At 42.2% G+C, this 21,919-nt stretch overlaps 2 protein-coding genes across 3 annotated transcripts; both read left to right on the plus strand.

Moving 5' to 3' along the window:
• The first annotated feature begins 844 nt into the window (after positions 1-844).
• Positions 845-16,318, plus strand: LOC135491144 (endothelin-converting enzyme 1-like). 2 transcript variants are annotated; one of them, XM_064776827.1, is made up of 19 exons: positions 845-2,226; positions 6,765-6,901; positions 7,143-7,289; positions 7,502-7,585; positions 9,006-9,136; positions 9,303-9,418; positions 9,729-9,862; positions 10,083-10,181; positions 10,641-10,718; positions 11,352-11,473; positions 11,674-11,726; positions 11,849-11,900; positions 12,434-12,501; positions 12,723-12,823; positions 13,469-13,552; positions 13,920-14,018; positions 14,345-14,397; positions 14,661-14,784; positions 16,230-16,318. In XM_064776827.1, exons 1-18 carry the CDS (start codon positions 1,731-1,733, stop codon positions 14,758-14,760), a joined length of 2,154 nt encoding a protein of 717 aa, XP_064632897.1. In that variant the 5' UTR covers positions 845-1,730; the 3' UTR covers positions 14,761-14,784; positions 16,230-16,318. The 2 variants fall into 2 exon arrangements, with proteins under 2 accessions (XP_064632897.1, XP_064632896.1); XM_064776826.1 differs by lacking the exon at positions 16,230-16,318 and having other exon boundaries at positions 14,661-15,498.
• Positions 16,317-21,653, plus strand: LOC135491146 (uncharacterized). Its single transcript, XM_064776831.1, has 10 exons — positions 16,317-16,409; positions 16,651-16,850; positions 17,135-17,349; positions 17,981-18,156; positions 18,411-18,661; positions 19,025-19,147; positions 19,527-19,739; positions 20,165-20,323; positions 20,590-20,839; positions 21,268-21,653. Exons 1-10 carry the CDS (start codon positions 16,407-16,409, stop codon positions 21,559-21,561), a joined length of 1,884 nt encoding a protein of 627 aa, XP_064632901.1. The 5' UTR covers positions 16,317-16,406; the 3' UTR covers positions 21,562-21,653.
• The last annotated feature ends 266 nt before the right edge of the window (positions 21,654-21,919 follow it).

Consider the following 21,919-nt stretch of genomic DNA (forward strand, 5'->3'; position numbering starts at 1 on the left):
AATTTTTTCTCTCTTAATTTTTTTTTATTCATTCATGTACATATAGTATTATAATCTTCATTATTATCAATTTGTCAATATCATTTTTATCTTGAAACCGCTGAACCCGAACTTTACAAATTCAAGTACACACTGATTTAAGACTGCAACGAAGATCTCACCAAAACTGAATGTTACTGTAGAATTTCCTATAGACATGTCCAAAATCACCACATTATTTCGAACCCCTGAGCGGGTTGGGCTCGTTAGGTCAGTCACCTAGTAAGGCAGAGGTAGCGCCTGCGGGTCGATTGATGATATTCTCTTAGCGATCGTTATCACTATTAAGAGTTCCGACGCGACTCCTTGGACGCGACTGGTACTGTACCGGCGAACGCTGGTATAGCAGACGATGGAAGTATTGGAGAACAATGGTGGACGTCGTGCCGGCGGGTTTTTTTTCGCCTGAAAGAGCGGGATATCTTATGATGAGCCTATAGGGACACAGTGACAGTGTTTGAATGGCGTTGGCTCAAAGCTAATCCAGTGAAGCTACACAGGATTATCGTACTTTGTCAGTGAAAAATGTTGTATTCGCTGGCTCGTTCTTGCCTCTTTCTCCTAGAGATTAGCGTAGGCTGAAGCTTCGTTGTACTGTCAATGTACGGATCGAGGGTAGTCTCCTGCTACATAGCAAAACCAATGACGTTATCATTGTCGTTTCAATCTTAGGAGAGTAACCAGGATATATACCGTGCCCTGAACCAGCCAGGTTGACACTTTTCCTTTGGTGGACTGATAGTTTAGGCTGTGGCTATAGTCAGGCTATTGAACGTTGATAGCTTATCAGCTCAAGCCGCACGGAGATCAACGTAGGTATCAAATCTGCGTGGGTCAATCAAATTTCAAAAGATTTGAAATTTCGATGCTTCCTTCTGCCGTTAGCGTGTTAGACTCCTAAGGAGGCAATTATCGAATTTGGCCCGAATGCAATAATAAAAATAGATCTGGACACTTTTTCCAGGAGGACATTTTGCACCGTTACACCGGCCATTCGTAGAAAATTTGTACGCCAGGTATAGTAGAGACTGTTATCAGATGGGAAGTCGAGCAGTGTGATTCTGCCGAGATAGCCGATCGGGAGTACTCGAGCATTGATGCAAGTCTGCCTGAAAACTCTATTGGCTCACTTTAAGTATTGGCAAGACGGGCGTGAATAGAATAAACGAGATCATGAAACTACGATGTTCGTCTGAACAAAGCCTTTGAAATAATATCTTCCAGCCTGCCCTTATAAATCAAAGGTTTACATCAATGGATATTTATATAAGACTTCGGTGCGCTCTTTGGATGTTTTCTCAGTTTTCATCTCACTTTAGTAAACACGATATGTTATCGAACGTGGCATTATTAATGCATTTCTAGCGTTGTGGTGATCGACATTTTTAGACTCGAGCGAATTGTTATTGATTTGTTTGGACATCTCGCGCCAGGGAGACATTTCCAGCAGCAGACGATCAGATTCATATAAAAGGCGGAATCCAGAACATGCGACACGACGGCTGCTGGTGCATGGCCTGCTGCGTTCCTGCATTCATATGACAGTGGAGTTTCAATTCGTAAGGAATACGGGCGCATATGCACAATCTTGTTCGAATATTACATGACAACTGTATAAGATGGATACCTAGACACAATTCGACTGATGGACGAAACAGACTTTCTCGAAATTTTAGCTTAACTTAACTGCCATGCACATATCAGGTCGTGTGGTCATAGTTATCCTCAGCATTGTCATCGTCTGCCTCGTGGTCTGTTGCCTAATTCTTGCCGCGTTCTTCGCAAACACCGCGGTCCTGATCAAACAGGAGGTCTTGGCGTCAAAGTGTCATACAGCACAGTGTCTTAAGGATGCTGGGCGAATATTAGGGAATTTAAACCTGACTATCAACCCCTGTGACGACTTCTACGCATTTGCGTGCTCAGGATGGGTAAAGGAGAACAAAAGTGGCGACAACCAACGAAACCGTGTTTCAAAACCATATTTGGATGTACTAGAAAGGGCAAGGCGGATTTTAGAGCGACCGGCGTCGGATGATTTTTTGAGATTGAATTCCACGGAGCGAAAGATGAAGGATTATTATAGGTCGTGTGTCGATGACAGGGAAACGGAGGTGGAGAAAATGGGGAGTTTGAAGAAGATGCTGTGGTTGTTGGGAGGATGGGGAAACAAGCCGGGAGAAGTGGGTAAGTATTCCACATCACCACTTTTCTCAAGCAGAGTTTTTATAAAGGCACCCTGTTGTATTCAGGGATGTCAAAAACAAAAATCAGGGGGTCCGGCGTGCTTATCAGAAACACACCAATAATGACAGCATATTTGGCGGTCGGCCCCCGTAAATTTTGCTTTGATGAGTAAATTGGTTGATTAGGAGCCCTCAATTATGGTTCCGGCGCAGAAGTGTCTTTGCTATATGATGCAGGCCGTTGTCAGGTTGTCTTACAACAACCATGCCTTGCTTTTGGAAGGAAAAGCGGGAATGCATTGACAACTAACCATAGTAGCCTGAAGTGTATAATGCAGGTACGGTATGGCCATATGGGGTGTCCATCAGCCGCCACTTCCGGGTCAGACACCTTTTGCTCACCAAGAGCTCAATGAAACCAGCAATTACAATACAATAAGGAGCAGCTGTTGGTAATATTCAAGATGGGCACGAGTAGCTTGATTGACGGATAATGATCATCACACTTGTTGGAGATCGATATTGGTAATAGAACCACTCTGATCGACATGACCCACTGTACTGCATGTAATCGAATCACTAACGATGGTGTACTTACAGCAAATATAACGCTGGCGCTATTTGTAAGACTTAAAGACCATTAGCACGAACCCCGCGGGGCACAGACGCGGGTCTTAAAGAGATCCCTTTGTCAAGTTGACTGCATACCGACTATTATGCATTGCACAGGACTCAAACCATTCTTGGACCACTTTGCCGATACTTTTTGGGCAGTTCACGTGGTTCTGATGAGCATGTCCTTTAGTTTGTCTGCTTGTCCTTTTTTCACGCTTACAAAATTACTGCGGTGTCCTACATTGAAGCAACAAATACATCATTAGCTCTGAAGCTACATGTAGCTGGTGAGACCCAAGGGATGGGACTTGATGGATTTTCAAACCAATATATCTGGCTACTTTCCATTAGCGTAAATGGACACATATTATTTCAGACGCAAGCATCCATTCCATTCCAGGGCATCCATTATCAATTCAGGGGGCCGTATTTCCCCTTGCGACTCCCGACGGGTCGCTGTTTGTCTGCCGTCTATATTTATGAAGATAGGCTGCCTTATCATGGTATCATTAACAACCCTCAATAAAATTTTACCATCATTCTTCAACTCATCAAAATTGGCCAAATTTCCCCCATAACATGTTTAATATGAGATTATATGCCGGAGAATTTCCCCCGTAAAATGTTTGATAGAAGATTTCTAGTATATGCCGAGCAAAGTGGGCCTGATCAAGTTCAACGAAGATGCCGACAGGTGTCTCTCCCATCTGACATTACGTCCGCACTATTCAAGATTGAAGAAGAAATACCATTTTCACCAATTCGAACCCGACCAGTTCCTAAACAGTGTATAGCAGTCACCTAGTCCACTATAGCTCATGCATAGCCCCTCATGTTCGTATCACTTGGCTGTGGATAATGATGCATAGATGCCTCGAGAAAGCAGAGCAACGAGATGTGCAGCTTTGCATTGATGGATAAATTTAAATCTCTGGCCAACAAGCCCTGATATATAATCAGATGACTGAATAGGTGGATTTTCTCCACTGGAAGCCAACATGTTGATTCTTTTATTCGCATACATCCTACCAATCTATTATTAAAAGCGCCGAGGCTTTTTTAAAATTTGAAATGTCAGTTGGCGTTTGATTAATCGATAGCGCTGATATCTTCTTATATGATGAAGCCACGATATTAGAAATTGCTAAATAGCTTAATTTAGTATTTTTGGTGTGAATGAATCTTTGTATTTTTCAATTCAATTCTCCCAGTTACAACCAATTATCAAACAAATTTCGAATGGAATTTTTGGTACGTACCCACCATTGCCTTCCGAGCTTAGAGTAGGGTGTTTTTTACCATGATAACGAGAATCTACAGCCCCATAATGGGCTGCCAAAGTGCGAATTACGGCCATAATAATCAAATACAGCGTTTACCGTTACCATCGACTATAGCGTGCATTGGCCATTTAGGATCATTAATAGCTACGAAAACGGTAGATTCCACTTTCTGTCATAAAGATCAATGTATTGGCGAATGGTAAAGGTTAATAAAATGATTTAGATACACTAATTTCGTCGATTATATTGAGTGAGAGTGTTTGTTATGGCTGTGGAGGCAACGCTTTTATGCCGTTACGCATATGTGTGCTACGGGGTGCATGGGTAGCCATTCTTTGCAATACAGCCCGGCCGGGCGTACGGTATATCGATATATCGTAGCAAGAGTTTTCTGCTCGTGTAAAATGTCAATGTCCCCCAGGAATGTGAGTCACTTTTGATGAAGGATTTAAGTATATCTTTAGACCTATGACAAGCATTATACAGTACGTATAAAGGTGCAGGGCTAAGATCATTTTGTGTTACACGATGTAGTCCCGCATTTCAAGGCCCCTATTCCAAGTGCTTGGTCCTTCTAGCAACCAGATTTAGACATGCCATAGAACATCGGTTGAAATAAGAGAATTCCTACATCTGGTTGACTAGATAACACCAGCGATGATGAGTGTTTACCTCCTAAACATCGCAACGATGGCTATCTTTCACCTGAGCATAGACATTCATTTGAATTGCTTTTTCTGACTCTGGCTCCCGACGAGTGGTGAGGTATCTTTATCAAGAGAATCTGTCCAACTGTAAATTCAAAAAGATGACTTGCCAAGCTCCCTTAGTGCACCGTGTTGAGAGTATATCCCCATGGCCACTCTGTGCAATTCCCATCGGCGAATATCGAAAAAAATGTTCTCGGCGCGAACTTTTGCTTGCCATTGGCCAATAGACTTGCTTAAGTGTAGTCGAGGCAAGGGGCAAATATCCTTAGAGAATCGGCAGAGAATGCAAGGCAAGAAATCATTCGGAAGGAATTGAACTAATGGTCGAAATGCTCATGTTATCTCATCCATCCCGTGGGTCGCTCAACCTGAAACCGACATGAGATGGTTATCCGACATTGAATACACCTCCTGTCTCTATGTGGGCGTCTGTAAAACAAGAAACGAATATTCAAAACGAACCAGAAGCGAAATGTTGATAGTTGCAGCGCCTCAAACACGCGAGGCTATGCATGTCTTTCCTAAGGTAACAACCCCAATTCATGTCCAACCCAGCTCCTTGTTTTCATCATATCTATCTGTGAACACATCCTAACAAAATGCAGACCTAGCGGCATTTAGCCACTACCTGCTTTACCATGGACACCATGAATGACAGATATCAACATTCAGAACAGTATTGTCCATCTTAGATTAAGAAAGCAAAAGAAGGAGAGAAGACGATGAGAAAAAGATGATTAAAATCAAATCTAGCCTGTAATCTGTCTCTAAGTTTCCTGCTTCATTTCGATTTCGATTTATTTTCTCGTTTTCCGGCCGCCCTGTCTAGCAGTAGCGGTGCTGATGCTATCTCTCTGGTGGAAAATAGATACCAGATTCTAAAAACCGAGTATCATTGCCATGTTGCACCTGCGGAATATAACCTGTCAGGAATAGACGATAAAAAAGAGTAATGTTTATCCTCTCCTTTTGCTTGAACGTAGAAGGTATTGGGTATCATTGTAGCACGAACGAACTTCTACTCCATGCAGCTAACGAGTAAGGTCGTAGTGGTCGTAGTTCAACTTTTAAACACGATATGCTTTAATATCTCTGATAAAATGCAACCCTTTATTAAGTTCCCCTCAGACACGAACACTCGTATGAACACAGGAACTAGCATGATTAGTGCAGAGCCCATTCCTCTGTGCCCATCAAAACAAAAGCGAAGTATCGGCGTCATCCATTCAGACGTCCGCATCCGTCAGCCATGATTGATTATTTATCCCCGGGAGAAGTCAATCTCTGAATGGTCCAATGATCTGCTTGCCCTATAATGTTGCAGAATCAATGTTTTGCCTACTAGAACACTTCCACAACGATACTTATACAGATGGCTTTCGAGTGAACGCCATTCTTTGAACTTTTTGCGAGGAAACTCGGTTCCAAATTGACTCTGATCAGCGGCTTTAAAGATGGCTTTCAAGTGTATTGAGTCATTTTCCACACCAGTATAGGCCGTTATAGGCATTAGTAAGTGCATTGTACATGTACAGCGCCAACAAATCTCCGGCAAGCAACTTCTTCGGATCAAAGTAGTTGATGGAAAGCAAGATAAATTGACTTTCAAATTATAATATTTACTTTTCTGCTAATATTAAGGTGAGAATAGACAAGTAATATTTACATATCGTTATCATTTAATGATATAACATTATTGTGATACGAGTTCCGTACGCAGTGTTTATTGGGAATTGGTGGTTGGCTAGTTGACGCCAGAGGAGTTGTTGGTACTGGCTGATGCTCTGGCCGCAGACGACTGAATTATGGGTCAGTATCAGGGGTTTACACATGATATACCCAAAAATGGTTCAGGGAGAAGGAATCCTCAGAGTTCCGAAATGATTCTTTCTGATTTTTTATCAACTAAACGAACGTCGCATCCTTTTCAGATTTTTCCAACTGGTTACCGACGCGATTTGAAGTGAACACAGCCTTGGCCACTTCACGTTTCGTCCTCGGCACGCCAGCCTTCTTCTACGTTTATGTCGATGTCGATGCTGGCAACAACGATATTCCATTCATAAAAGTGAGTGAATTGGTGTTTTATTATGAACAAGACGCCAGCACCTATACGCTTAGGCGTTTTCACCTGACTAAGGTCTACTAAGCAGACGATAGAACTGAGCGTGTGCCACATTAAAGCAGATGTCAAAGAATCCTCTTCAAATCTACCAAATGTAAACATTTGTTTTTCTAAATAATGAAATCCAGATTTTCATCAAATGATTTCGCTTGCAAAGCTGTGAAATCAGTGCTTCTATTTTCAGCTTGAAGAAATCTCCGTCCATGACTGTCAGATGTACAACAAGAGATACAGAACATACCTGAGGAACATTGCCAATCACTTCGGTCCAAAGAGAACGGTGGAGGAATTTGTGGATGGAATATTCTCAATCTATATGAGATTATGCCAGGTTGGTGATCCAATAGGAGAACAAATTTATTCAATTATCGCGTGTTTACCGACTGTATCAATTAAAATAAATTTAAACTCTCATCAAACCATCTTGAAGTGTTTTTCAGCGATGAGTTAAGCCTCGGACGGACTTCTATAAGACGTCCGTGATACACTTTATCGCGTGTTTGCACTTGTCTTGTAATAATGCAGGCATCATTGGTTTTGCAGCTTGATTATGATAAACTTGATAGTACCAACCGAATGCGTGAGATGACGATGGCCGAAGTACAGCAACATCTGGACGCAAGAGAGGTCAGTATTCGCAGTACAGGGAGAATACACACCAAAATTGGCCGTATCATTGTCAGGGTGTATCGTATAACCAGCTGGAAGTGACAAGAACTTAGTCTCATTGAACCATCTCAATGTTGAGAAATTAGGTAGCTTACCATTCCATATATTTTCGCGTCAGTTACCCAAGTATTAGCACTACAGTTGCTTTGCTTCAAGATTTCATTTTGTTCTCAACATGGCTTACCCCTGACATAATCTGGCCCACTTCAATCTTTCTTCCCCTTTGAGGAGTCATCCACAGCCCTAGCTTTCTTCAGCAAATTCACCATAGACAGTTAATTGACATGCTTGGATGAAAATTTCGTTCCTTAACGACATTGTCGCCTGATTTAGTCCATCCCTAATATCTCAGTCAGCTTGACCAAGAACCGCGAGGAACCGGACTAATGGTCAATTGTCATGGTGACTGTACCAGACTAACAGCGTTGTTTCGACCTGATAGCTAAATAGCAAGCAAGCTCACACAATCACCCCATCAAGACTGGCGTCGGTTGGCAATATATAATAAGCCACCAGTTAACATGGTACCCTATATGAGATGCCAATCTAATTTTGGTGAAAATCAACATCACCAGAGTGCTTATCTAGGGGATATTAATGCTATTGGTATCCCAAGATATTGATCGAGATATGTTACAGGCTTGATTGATGACCGTAAGAGTAGCTGGTAAGACTAAACCGAGTCGAGTCCCCATCCGAGCTCTGTTTGGATTGCGACCAACGAGGCTCTCCTGATATTCTTGTACAGGCTATTGTTTTGGTTACTTTGCATATTGCGTACAACAACACCACACTGGAGCTGGTAGGATACTCAAAGCAAACCAAGTAGGCCAGGCAACATAACCAGCGGCCTCGATGGGAACTTATACTACTTAGGTCGAATATTATGTTGTTGATACTCAGTTTTTACCACGGACGAAGCCAATATAGCCAGTGGTCTCAATGGGAACACGTACTACTTACGTCAAATCATATTAATACTGATATCAGTGTGTACCATGAACGTAGCCAATAGGAAGTGATCAAGTAGTCTCGCCAGGACCTATCAATACGTCCAGATATAGAATCTGATTAGCTTTGAAGTGTACCAGAGGTGAAACCAATACCAAAACGCCACTCTACCACGAGTAAGCCACCAATTTGTCCACTACCGGTGCCTTCTCTCTCTGCCAAATTCTTATGTCAGTACGCAGTAACTACGGAAGAGATATCGAATAATATATAAAGGTTAAACGTGACACTTTGTTTCTTCATAGATCCCTGCTAAAATTGCCAATCTAGCTTGCTTCGCCAGAACTGTGGAGTGTCGAGGAAGAGATTTATCAGCTTCATCGGTGTCTGCTGGGAATTCTATTGACTTCTTTTCTATCACTTTCAGGTACACTGGGAACATTATTTCAACTTTCGCTACAGATTCGATGAGAAGACCAAGTTTGTGTTCGTTCATGGCAACATGACATTGAGATATTTGAAGGTGGTCGACGTCATTGCAACAGAGATGTCTCACAGGTAAGAGCTACAGAATTAGCAAAAAGAATTCTTGACCAAAAGAAAAGAAAAGGTATAATTCTTTCGTTTTTTGATGGTGTTGGTTGACTATTCTTGTACTAGGTGGATGTTTAAATGAAACAATGGACTTGACATTGTCCAAATGATGCAGACTGTCTTTTTGCAGCGCAATCCGAGATTTCCTAGCCCTGAGATTCATGGAACAGAATATCTTTGCGATGCCAAAGTTGATCCAAGATGAATACAATGATCTTAATAGGGACTTCAACCAAGCAACAAAATGTAAGCACAATATGTACATGTAACCAATACACATACGTATATTCCCACTTGGTACAAATGTTGACGATGAGACACCAAGCTTATTGATGTGAGTAAGTATGCTGCCACAATTGCTCAGAGAATTTGATCCACCCACAGCGCAATATGTCCAATCAATAGATATGATAAAATATGCATAGAGCCTTACCATTCTGTTTTAACAGAAATTGGTTTTGGCAATCATTCTAGAGATCTAACAGTTCCAGATTAAACTAATGTGGAAGATGTCTTAGAATCGATATTCTCAACTTCATTTTTTTCTCGATTATAGGTGATATCAGGAACACCTGTCCAGAGAGAGATTGGAAACATTGTATTATCTATCACCTTGATGACGTCATGGGTCTAGCTCTAATGGCTGCCTTGGACGATGACCTTGAACATCCTGTGATTGGGAATATGAAGGTGAAAGATTCATCATAAATATAGTAATCTCTTTACTGATTTAGTTTAGTTACGTTCTTGTTCAATGGCTTATTTCATCTGTGGAGAGAAACAACTCAACCTTCAATAACATGTACAAATCGAAAATGTCTTTTCATGCACCTATGTAAACCCAGCGTTATTGGTGATCAATATTCATCCTTCCGTTATTCATCACTAACCACACTTCCATTACCCCCAGGTTAAACGGATTGCAGACGCTGTCAAGCAAGCTGTGTTACGACGTGTCGACAATCTAGATTGGGTGCCTCGACCTGTCAAGAAGATCATACAGGAACAGGTGAGATGAACAGAATATGTATTGGTAGCCATCGGAAGGTTCATCGACATTAACATGCTTCTAAAAGAGAAATGTTACTATAAACGGCTAATTTTGATGTATCTTGTACGAACATTGCCGTCATCATGTTGCCAAAGTAGAATCAGTGGTCGCTTCCTCGACTTCCTCACTGTATATATGAATACTTCGCTCACGTTACTTCTTGGGTGATATTTTTTGCCGTCTAGAGCGTATGTACTCGATTTTTCCAGGCAAACCTTTCGCTTTGGTTCTTGCTTTGCCATGTGCACCAATTGACAACAAAGCGACTTTGAAGCTTTTGTGTTGCATCAGACGCACACAAGCTCACAATGTGCCGTCTATAAAACGAGACGACCAAACGAAGACGTACTATATCTTTAATTTCGGGAAAGAATTCTATGCATACATCAAAGTAAGGATTGTACACGTCTCTTTCAGATTGTTACAGATGTAGCTTTATTAGGTGGGCCAAAATGGATAAAAAACAAGAGCAAGTTAGATTTATTCTACGAGAAGGCAAGTCAATTTGTTATATCAAGATGTTTTGTACGAAGTATGAATATGAAAAAACTGGAAAACGATTTGAATGGTATGGCTAATCTTCTATTCTCTACTGCCGAGTCCGAGTCCGGTGGTCTGAGACCACATAATTTCTACCAACAGTGGTGTGAACATAACCTGCCGATATCTTCTTCCAAAGGATAACATTCGCCACTGTTATTGATTCCTGCTGAGAATGTTTAAAAACCCAGATGTACAATAAGGTTGACACGGTCAATTAGTGAACACTTGAGCAGCTCATGCATTACCTTATTTTGCTCTTTACCTCGCAGTTAAAAGAATTCACGCCTAGCCCGATACGCGGTCTATTGTCTTTAAACAAAGCCCGCTCGCACCTCGCTCAAATTCCCATTGTTCTATTGTGTTAGCAAACAAGGATTATTAGGAAAAATCTTGATAACATCGACCCCCACGAAGATCTTTCAAGGGGTCGATAGGCTTTGGCCGGCTAGGGCAACGAGACGTATTGTTGGTTTCCAATGACCTCGAAATGGATCAAAATGGCACTTGATCACCTTCTTGCCTTGTCATCCTTAATTGAAACTCAACGAACATCATTCTAGCAATGTTCACTTTCTTGTTTTCCAGCTCACGGTATCGAATACCTCGTTCCTCGAGAATTACCTGCGTGGAGAGGGATTTAAGGACATGGTTGAAGCCAAGATGTTAGAAATGAAGGACCAGGCTGCTGAATTCAACCTAAACTTTAGGTGAGTATCACGATATCTCTTAGTACCATCTCCAATGGACGTCACCTTGTCCTTGTATGATATTGCATGTTCATGTGCATTGAAAAATAAAACTCTTGTGTCAACTAACAGTCTTGACACTATAGGCCTACCTCTCTGAAATTATTCAACAAAGTGTAAGCTTGCAACAGTGAAGCTAACTGGTGGCTATTTTGTTTCAGGTACAGGCGGGCATTGATGACCAAACCTCATGATCTTGAGAATGGCAACATAGGTAATTATGATAGTCGATATTTTTGTTACTTACTATTAAGTTGTAGCAACTGACAGTCGCTCCCCAGGATCTCAGGAGGCTTATTATATGCTCCTTACCCCGCTTTCCCTTCTTTTGTTTAGGTATTGTACTTGGGTTTATAGAAGAGCCGTTCTTTCATCAGAAGTCAGAAGGGTAAGTCAACATAGGCGAGGTCCATGTTAGGCATGCCATCGAATGCTCCATTTCCTGATTGGTTTCTCGCTCGCTTTTGAATGTAACAGAAATGAAATTTGATAGAAAAGAGGAAGCAGGTCGGAAGTTGTTCTACATAGCGAGGGTAGCCTTGATGCTACAAATATGCAATAAAAATCATACACAGAGAACGAATAAAAAAAAGCGATCAAAAGGGTGAAAGTAAAAGCTTCAATAGTTTATGGTTTTTCCGGTTTAGATTGGCACATAAGGTTTTTACGGAATCGACAATTCCATTCTCCTCCCTGGTGATATGTCTAGGCCTACATGTTGGATTTACAAACAGGACATTGGCGGCAGAGAGGCTCGACGAACTAAACACTCGGTTACACAGGGATTAAAAAAATGTGCTGTGCAGAAGTCATATCAGGAAAAAGCAGGTCATTTCTTTAAGTAGATTCTTTAAGTTATAAGCAGCCAATGATTGGCATGAAATTCGCCTTCTGCTTTTGAAAATTCTTTCTATTTTTCAGGTTTGTAAACTACGCGGGTGTAGGGAACATCATTGGCCATCATTACGGTCATGGCTTTGATGGACGAGGTAAGACATTCTTTATCTCTTTTTGATTGCGTGATTGATAAATGATGGTTTTATCACACAGTTATTGTAATGCACTTATTTATGTTAATCGCCTTTTAAACAGCGCCTTTCGCATTTGCATCTTTGGCAGCATCGACCAGTCTATCTCAACCCTGACTAGTCTATGCAAATAAAACATGGAGGCAGACACAATTAGCTGGCACGATGTTTATATGTTTCAGCTCTCTCGAAGCTGGTCTCCATGAATATCATTCCGGGATTCAAGAACAGAATCGATTGTGCTACGCAGTACATGAAGAGTTTAGCATACAGAGGGGAGGATGTAAGTTAGCCGAGAGAAGTAATTTACAACTACTATACTAAACATTTCTCATCGCCATGTTAGTGTGAAACATCCAAGCATCCCGTTATAAAAAGTATGTCTTGGACATCAAGTCCAGTGGAAGTGAGTTGTCCGCCTGGAATAAATGTACGAGTTGCCTATAATATGACTGGTCTGTATGACCACCTATAACTGGGGGACATTGTTAATACTTCTACACCAGCACGAATCAATTAACTACTGCTCAGCTAGATTAAAGTTGTCAGGATACGAGTAAAAAGAAAATGATAATGTCAATCTGGCTCTGGCCCTTTACTCTAAAGCAGATGAACCACTTCTGCGGCAGCATAGCAATAGAGTAGCGTTTAATAGTCTGTATCTCCAACCTATGTCAAATATCCAGAAGTCCCGGACTCGCACGTTACTACCACACCCCCACCGCCCAACCACCTGCAGCCATATAGCAGTCAGAGGTGAAATCCTTGTTAGAGAGCAAATGGAAGGGGACGTAAATGGAGAAGGCGGGTCAGAATTTCTACTACCCTGTATCGACGTGATCATTTCAGCATTTCGATAACTAAATACATGTAGAAGGTGCAGAAGAATGATTAGGTTTTAATTTTCTCTCATTCTTGTGAATTTCAGCTGAGTAATATTACCTTCCAAGGGTACGACATGCTGGTCCGACGGCTAGTGGCAGATATTACGGGGATAAAGTTTTCATTTGAGGTCAGTGGCTATATTGATCTCTTGACGGATATTGATTCCAATAGAACTACGTGTTCTTACTTCATGTTCAGTTGTAATCGAAATCGAAAATTGCCTTTTTCTATATTTTGTGTCAAGAGGTTCCTAATTGTAGCCACGGTTGACATAAGACTCTGCATGGCAGGTCTCTTTTCCAATGCGTCACTTCGCCCGGATGAATAGATGGTTACCGTTCAGAAATGCTCAGGCGTCGCGCTTCGTGAGCAGCTCGTCTGAATGCTATATTTCTAAATATCAGAACAATTTCAAGAAGGACGACCAGCTCTTCTGTATTGATATCAGAATATACTGTAAACCCTTGATTGAAAGAGTCCTTTGTCTAATCTAGGCATATACAGACGCCGCTAGAAATGGTGAGATTGGTGACCGCATGTTGCCAGGACTGTCATATTCTTCAGAACAGCTTTTCTTTATCCAACTCACACAGGTAGGTAAGACACAATCACAAGTACATGTACGCTCTTTTCACCTTTGTGAGGTACAATGGTTTGGAGAGAAAAAAAGGTTCCTATACTCAACCTTGCCCCGATTATAACATCCGTAGACACAACTTTGGCACTGAGTGCGGTCGAACATAGAAATGGACTCGTCGAACCCTTTGTCGAGGCATTTGCATAGGTATGTAACAGATTTTATCGGAAAGTCCCTACAAGAGGGTGTTGGGCTCTGTCCGACCTTATACGTAGGACAGAGTGACCTATTGCGTAATTGACACATGAAACTGATACGCTCAGATGTTGTACTTCTTTGCAGGGATGGTGCATGAAAGGAAATCCATCGTCGGACTTGGTCACCCCGGGCTTCAGGTTTGTATTCACTTATGATTGCTAGTAAGGAAAAAAAGAAAAATGCTCAACCCGTATTATACATCCAGGGTACCTGCGTGTGCTTACGGGGTCGGCTATGAACTGTGGAGGGACCTTTCCGACAAATGCGTCAAAAACGCAGGTCATCTGTAGACTATACTTGTTGTTAGAGGTATTTAGTCTAGTCAAAATGTCGGAAAGAAGGAGTTTTCGAGAATGGTCCTCGATATTGTACATGAATTGAATGTCTGTCATTATTTCAGAATTACATCAGCCCTCTCACAATCGGAATACCTGGCCAATGTGTTCAACTGTCCAAAAGGTTCGGCCATGAATCCACGAAGGCAATGTGATGTCTGGTGATGGATAACATTTGTCTGGTGACAGGTAACATCAGGCATTCGCTGTTCGAAGATCTAGCAAGCATCAGTGTTCAGCTAACCGAAAGGTTCGGCCATGATTCAGCGAAGGCAGTAATGTGACGTTTGGTGAAGACACCAACAACGCCAATGACTGCACAGTCTGCCAAACAAATCAGTTTAGGTTTCAGGACAGCTAGTGTACTTTATGCCGAAACCAATCATTGATTTCTTGAGAATGGGCAAGGAGCATTGAGTATTTTAAAAGAAGAAGGTGAAGCCGAGAAAAACGCTAACTACAGTAGTATTGCGCAGATGCTAGTCTATCCAGATATGATATTTCGGGCTGGCGTACCGTGTATAGGTGATTCGATGTTTCGACGTTTGTATTTATTGTCAGTCTTGGAAAATAGGTGATATTTGACATGTCTGATGCCGCAGGTGCTTCCTCTTCTTGTACTTGGACGCGTTCATCATATTGCCCATTGTGCCCAAAGTCTTTGACCAGGAGGGGGGAGTCAGTCGAAATCTATTCATGGGTCTCACTGTGGTGTAGACATCAGGAACAAGGAACAATGGACTGATATCATCACATTTGTACGAACATTGTGCACACCTTGACCAAAACGACCTTCCATGGGCACTGATCTGGGCTTCCACGATGTCTATGCAAATTGTTTGATGTAAATGTTAGTTGTGTTCATTTGGTTAATTAAAGACTCTGACAAGAAAGAAACCGAAGTTTTTAAAAGAATGTACTTTAAGCTTCATCCAAATCGCCAAAGCTCGTTGTAAAACCAGGTGAACTGTGGTAAGATTCTGCCACCGAAATCGGAATGAACCAACGAATACCCACCGTGTCCATCTACTCCATACCAACATGTTGCCGCGACGTTGTTCAAATAGGATGATCAACAGTCAGGTATAAGGGTACCCGAAGCCAGTTGTCACCAGTTAGGACGACAACCCCTCGAAACTCCACAAGTTGACTGTGCCAGGAGATGGGAGAAACTGCCCGATTTGCCGACACAAAACTCCTTCTTGTCAGTTTAGGCCTATTGATCACCCTGACAACAAGGCAACACTGTGTGTCGCAGTGCATAACCTTGTCAGTGTAGACATTCCTAACGGGGCGCCTTTGGCACCCTTGCATGAATCGATCGTCTAATTGTTCTGCAATTTTAGAATACTCCACAACCAATATCGAATCTCTGCATGATTCTGTGGTCTTCCTGGCCACTTAAATAAGTTCGATTGGAGAATAACAATAAGAATACTTTTCCTGAAAAGAAAAATAGTTTTCATAATAACGGAACAAACTGGTTCGATAATTTGTCTCTTATTTAGGGGCGGAATTCTAAAAACATCGATGAAATCCTTTAGAATTGATTGTTTGCACAAACTTGACAACAAATATTGCAGTAATTACCTATTGATCTGGTGAATTTAATTAAAATTGTCAATACTTACCAGGAGGAGATATGGACAACATACCGATAATAATTAAAGACTCTCCGATGGAGGGGTGACTTAGTTCGTGCGTTAACATGAAAGCCAAAAAGCTTTTCGTTGGAGAGTTCGTATCACTTAAGAAGCAGAGTTTGGATGCAGCGATCACACTCTCTGGACAATTCTTAGCGAGACACAGCCATGGTAGGTAAACTTAGCGTTTAAGCTTAACGTGGTATTTTTCCCCTTCGGTTCGGCCGATTAGACTTGACGCCAAGTTTAATCTAAGTAAATGATTCAGGTACAGTGCAAGTGACTCTATCATTTTTATTTAAAAAAAAACTAATAAAACGTTTAATGTTTACTCCTTAATTGTAATTTTTGGAAGATCTTTGCCTCTTCAAAACTTTCAAAGTGATCATTTTCTTTTCCTTTTCTTCAACAGTGGCAATACGCCCCAATCCTGCTTTTGGTGTTGGTGACGTCATCATTATGCGCAGACGAGTCAGACCTGAAGGGAGCTTACGAGACGATCTCCTCAGCAATAGAGGAAATACAGAAAAGTCAGTCCGAGTCTTCTATGCAGCTTAAACTCCTGACAGGGCAGACGATGATGATGCAGCTGGCTTCCGAGGAGCGAATCCGGTAAGTTATCGAAAGTGATTGGTCGACAGCAGGAAACGTACCCTCAGTGGCCTACACTAGAGCAGAGTGTATTTGTTGTCTCATCAACACCGCGAGGGTGGAGCTCGAATGTGGGCCATCATTTTTGCTCCACACGAGCTGTATTGCAGAGTGCGACAATCATTAGGACAGTTTCAACCCTCTTATATAACATTGAAACTGAAAGTTTTCTTGCTGACGAATTGTCATAAAAGTTTTGGAAAAAAGGTGTCGCAGTGCCCTGATCGACAATCTTTAATTTTAAGGTCTGAGGGAAGTTCTGGAATCAAACAGAACCGGGTTGTGGAGACGGGCACAAGACCGTATTTCGCCGATTCCTTCACCGGTCGACGAATTGCGGCCGTTCACAACCATGCCAACCATAGAGGCACCGTCGGCATGGGAGAGTTTGTGGCTGTTCTCAATGGCCTCGAGTTCAAAACGAGGCACAATGATTACAGACTGAAAAGGCCATCCACGAGTGAGTGTGACGCAATATATTTCAACATTTCAAAAATTGCGCAGTACTTTTTTAGAGTAGGTTACAATAAGTGTGATTTGACGTGATTTCGGTTGAATTTCACTAAAAAAACGGCTTACGATTTCTGCCTTGTTTATAGGTGTAGTGCAGCATGAAATAACAACTCCACTGCATGCGCAATCGCATTCAACGTACAAAGGGTACTACGTGCAAAAAAGGTTTCCTCTAAATCATGAAATAATGCAATTTGATGCGATTCGCATGAATTTTTCCACGCGGTATACAATCCTTTCTTTGAGTCATTGCGTGTGATGCGTCGCGTGAAGCTTTAAAAGCGCGTGCTTTGTCACAATCGCCCGCAGTGAAGTACGTTTCCACTGCATGCAATTGCGACAACACACGGCGCGTTACGGCTTTGTTAATTTTTGCTTCACTGCAATCAGAACCTAAAACAGCGTTGCTTTGCGATGCCGCATGTACTGTGCGATGCAAGCAAAATCGCGTTCAGTGGAAGCCTACCGCAAACCTGCCCAAGCCCGGACACAGAACATTATAAGTCCAAGAAAATAGTTCACAGCCCACCTGAAAATTTTTAAAAATACTAATAATTTTGTGCTGCATGTTTCCGTAGGTAGCAAGACATATAAGGAGGTTGAGGACATACCCTACCCAGATGTACCAGCGGGACTTAAATGGATGTCAGTCGAAAAGCAGATGACAGAAATGAAGGAATGGTTCAAAGCTTGGAGAGATTCGGATCGTTCTAAAAAAGATTCCAAGAATAATGACTACAGGAAGTTTTTCAAAGTAAGGTTATCATAACACAAGGCTCATTGATGCATATATGCGATGTGAATGCAGTAAAGTGCAGGGTTTTTTTGAAAAAAACCCGCTTTAGGGTACATTGTAGGTTCCAAGCCTGAGCACTTTTGACATATGGACATGGTGTTGAAACATTACCTGGATTGTGTATCATTTACAGTTTAAGTGGTTGTAGTCTTTATGACTTGGCCACTTCCAGAATGTTGCTAACCCTTTCCCCATCATTTTCTATTCAAAAGCCAAACCTATGCTACCTCGAAGGATTCTGGACTCTTCCAAAGAATGCAGACGGTAGCGACTCAGTTGATGAACCCTTCGCTAGCGACCGCCACTTCATTGACGCCTCAACGTGGCATGACTTGCTACAGAAGATACGATTTAGCTCCTACACCGGGAGGAAGGATGCTGGTGAGAACTATGCGTTCTTGCCGACCAAGATCATTGATGTTATCAATGATACCATTCCTGTTTACGCTCAGTGGTTTTATCGGTAGGAAAATATGCTAAATTTCCTTCAGAATCAGCTATAAAGTTCAATGCAGGGACCGAGCAGTATAGTTAGTTTGAACTATTTATTTTAATGTTGCCACACGTTTGCACACATATTTGGTTTCTAATTCTTGTAGACCAACAAACTTATTCGAATTGTCCTTAGAATATACACTTAAATATCAGCTTTCTTCTCTTAGGCCATGAGTAATGCTGATGGGGAGGTAGCTTAATTCTACGTGCACATGCAATCCGCTGCGCTCAGCTGTGATCAACCATGATTTCCACTCACTAAGAAAAAGATCAGTTTGGCTACTAAGAATATCAAGGCGTTTTTTTTGCTCCACCTATCTCTTGGTTACAGAATTCTCTGCCACCCTCTGAAACAAGATATCCCCCTGAATGGTTTCCGAGTGATAGACGACATCAACTCAAGGCAGCGATTTCATAAGTCACGAGAAGATTTTGCTAAATCTAGGGCTGCGAGGTAGGAATCAGAGTCATGGACCTCTTGTTACTGACATAATCACTTCCCGGAGTCACATTCTTCCACCTCTCGCGTCTCCATACTTCGTCTGGCTCTACGTCTGTGCACTATCAGTCTCAGAAATAACGCCAAAGCCCTATTTCATCGTTTCAGGATATTGAGCTTAATACTTATATTCCGTCAACTACATGTAGATCCTGTTCTCGAGACAATCTAAACAAATATGAGTATATAAAATAAGAAAACTGCACGAGAGTGGCTGATCCAAGTATCCACATGACATCGCATGAGTAGAGTACATGTACGTGATAAAGCGCTTTGAGACAGCTTGCACGGTATACAGCGTTACGGAAGAGCCTTCCTTCATTTTTCATCACAGGTTTCAGTTGCACCACAAGCTTGACCAGGGTGGCCCGCTCGACTGGAAGGAAACGGGTCACAATGCAGCATTCTTGGACAAGTTGATGGAAGAGATCCCAGGTCTCGACAACTACAATGCAACATTAGAAGATGATGCGTTCGGTTTCAAAGCCTACAAACTTGGCGAGATGGATTCAAACGCAGCTACATTGAATGCCGCTTACTACCATCGGTATGTACACGACGTCAAGATACGGAAAACAGGATGCGAAACAGTACATGTATCTCTTGCACGGTAGACTAAAGGATAGAAGTAAACACAGAATGCAATTTCCTAAATAAACTCTTTTAGCAACAGCGTAGACGTGCGGTAACATGATGTCCAGGACATCAGTAGTGCAAGCATTTTACACCATTGTGTCCGGTCTGCAGCAGCTTCCTCAAGGTCTCCACCTACACCTGCAGTTGCTACATCCCGTTTCACCACGACCGACCATCTCACTCTGGTTCTTCCTCGTCTCCTTTTGCCCCTGGGCCAATTCCGGGCGCTAGTGGAGCAGTTTCATGGGGAGTCCGCCTTCTTCCATGCGGACAACATGTCCGTACCGCCGGAGGCGTCTGATATCATGTTTTAAAACTCCTGACTTTTTGTTCCAGATATTTCAAAGAATTTAAGAAGGGGGCCATGGGTTCGGGGAATCGGAAGCGAGGCTTTTCAGACTCGTCTGTTTTCATGGCGATGACGTCACAGGAACAGGTAGCGCCATCTACCCTCGCGATGTGTTCAAGGAATGGGAGAAATTGTAAATATTACAAGTATGTCGCCTCAGCTTCTCTGGCCACTTTTGCAGCGAACGGTGTAATGTTTGTCTCTCTTTTTGAACGATTTTCCATAATAAGACATTCACCAAGAGGGCCATTAATGCCATGCAGGTGCAGAAGCTGAATGAAACAGAGTCCAATTACTGTTTTGCCTTTGGTCAACGGACATGCTCTCACACTGTCGGGGTAATATCAAACATCTGTTCTGGACTTTATTTCATAGCCTACCAAAATAATAACTTCATCCTTGTTTTATTTAGACAACGTTGGACCTATGCGATACCCTTGGAAATTATCTACACCACACCGCTTCAGACCTGGAATCCACTTGACCTCGCGTACCACGGGAATTTCAGAGAAGCTCCTGCCGCGGTCGTTACTGGTGGGAGCTTTAAGGATGGGAGAATCAAGATGGGTACACGGAATGGTAGGCCAGGTGACAAGGCCTTCAATGGCACCAACAGTAATACTTATTACCTGACGCCGAAAGCCTTCTTCACGGGAGGAGAGGTGAGTTGGCGTATGACGCTATTTACCATTCCAGATACTGTATCAAGCGCAGGGTTTGGAGGCTTCAGCGGGGGATGAGGGGTCCCTCAAGATTTCGCAACGAACAGGTAGAAATGACGAAGTACGAAGTATAGGCCCATGTACGTTATTGACAACGGTTCTGAAAAAAATCCCTTATTCCTAGTGCTATATAAGTATGAAAGCCGACCACGAGTGCGTGTACATGTATGGTACCGCCGATGAAAGGGATAGCAGAAACTCGATTGTACTCTTATTTGACCCCCGCTGAGAAATGAGTTGATGTGTTATACCAAACACCACGGAATCTCCCTGTGCAACACAGCAATGATGAGGATAAATTAGACAGCTTTGCATCTCCGTTTCCTAATAAGGGTGACTTACATATTGTAATTCAATGGTTTCTTCAGATCAGAGAAAACGATGCTGCCGATACTGCCATGAATTCAGTCTATGTTCTTGACAAGAACAATGACGTTCAAGCCGTTAGCTCCTCGGGTATCAGAGTACTCCTTCCGAACATTCCCGATGTTGGCGTGCTCCGTCAAAGATGGCCGATCATGCCAGTCCATGGTGAAGGCAGCGCCGTTTGGAAGGAGATGGATGCACTAAAGGATATAATCATGAACGGGCAAACAAACTGTAAAATGCTGTACGAACAGCAATCCTGCAGTGCAAGTGCCACGGGAGGACGAAAGAAGTGAGATATGGAAGAGATTGATCCCGAATTTGACGATTGATTTACTGTTTAAAGTGGAAGCACTGAGATATATATCAATGATACATGTAAATTAAACTTTTCGTCTAGTATTTCTGTTAAGCATTAATTTCGATGCAGGATTTGCCTCGAGTTGCGTCTTATTCCATTCTCAAAGCAGATCGAAGGTTATTATCTCTACCAACACAGATGTCATAAACTAACGTAGGCGTCAGAATTAGAACAACAGACCCTTTAGGCGATAGATCAGGTGCCACACCCATAATAAGAACACACAACCCTGAACATAAAGTGTGTGATGAGTGACACCTGGACATATATTATTTTTCGAAATGGTGAACAGC

The sequence above is a fragment of the Lineus longissimus genome, chromosome 7 (assembly GCF_910592395.1).
Source record: "Lineus longissimus chromosome 7, tnLinLong1.2, whole genome shotgun sequence".
NCBI lineage: Eukaryota > Metazoa > Nemertea > Pilidiophora > Heteronemertea > Lineidae > Lineus > Lineus longissimus.

Bases quoted from the DNA above. Each gene is read 5' to 3' on its own strand.
- LOC135491144 (XM_064776827.1), top strand. From the start codon at position 1,731: ATGCACATATCAGGTCGTGTGGTCATAGTTATCCTCAGCATTGTCATC. The intron at 11,474-11,673 runs GTGAGTATCACG...ATTTTGTTTCAG, and splicing joins GAATTCAACCTAAACTTTAG to GTACAGGCGGGCATTGATGA. The intron at 12,502-12,722 runs GTAAGACATTCT...TATATGTTTCAG, and splicing joins TCATGGCTTTGATGGACGAG to CTCTCTCGAAGCTGGTCTCC.
- LOC135491146 (XM_064776831.1), top strand. The intron at 16,851-17,134 runs GTAAGTTATCGA...TTTAATTTTAAG, and splicing joins GCTTCCGAGGAGCGAATCCG to GTCTGAGGGAAGTTCTGGAA. The intron at 18,662-19,024 runs GTAGGAAAATAT...TCTTGGTTACAG, and splicing joins TACGCTCAGTGGTTTTATCG to AATTCTCTGCCACCCTCTGA.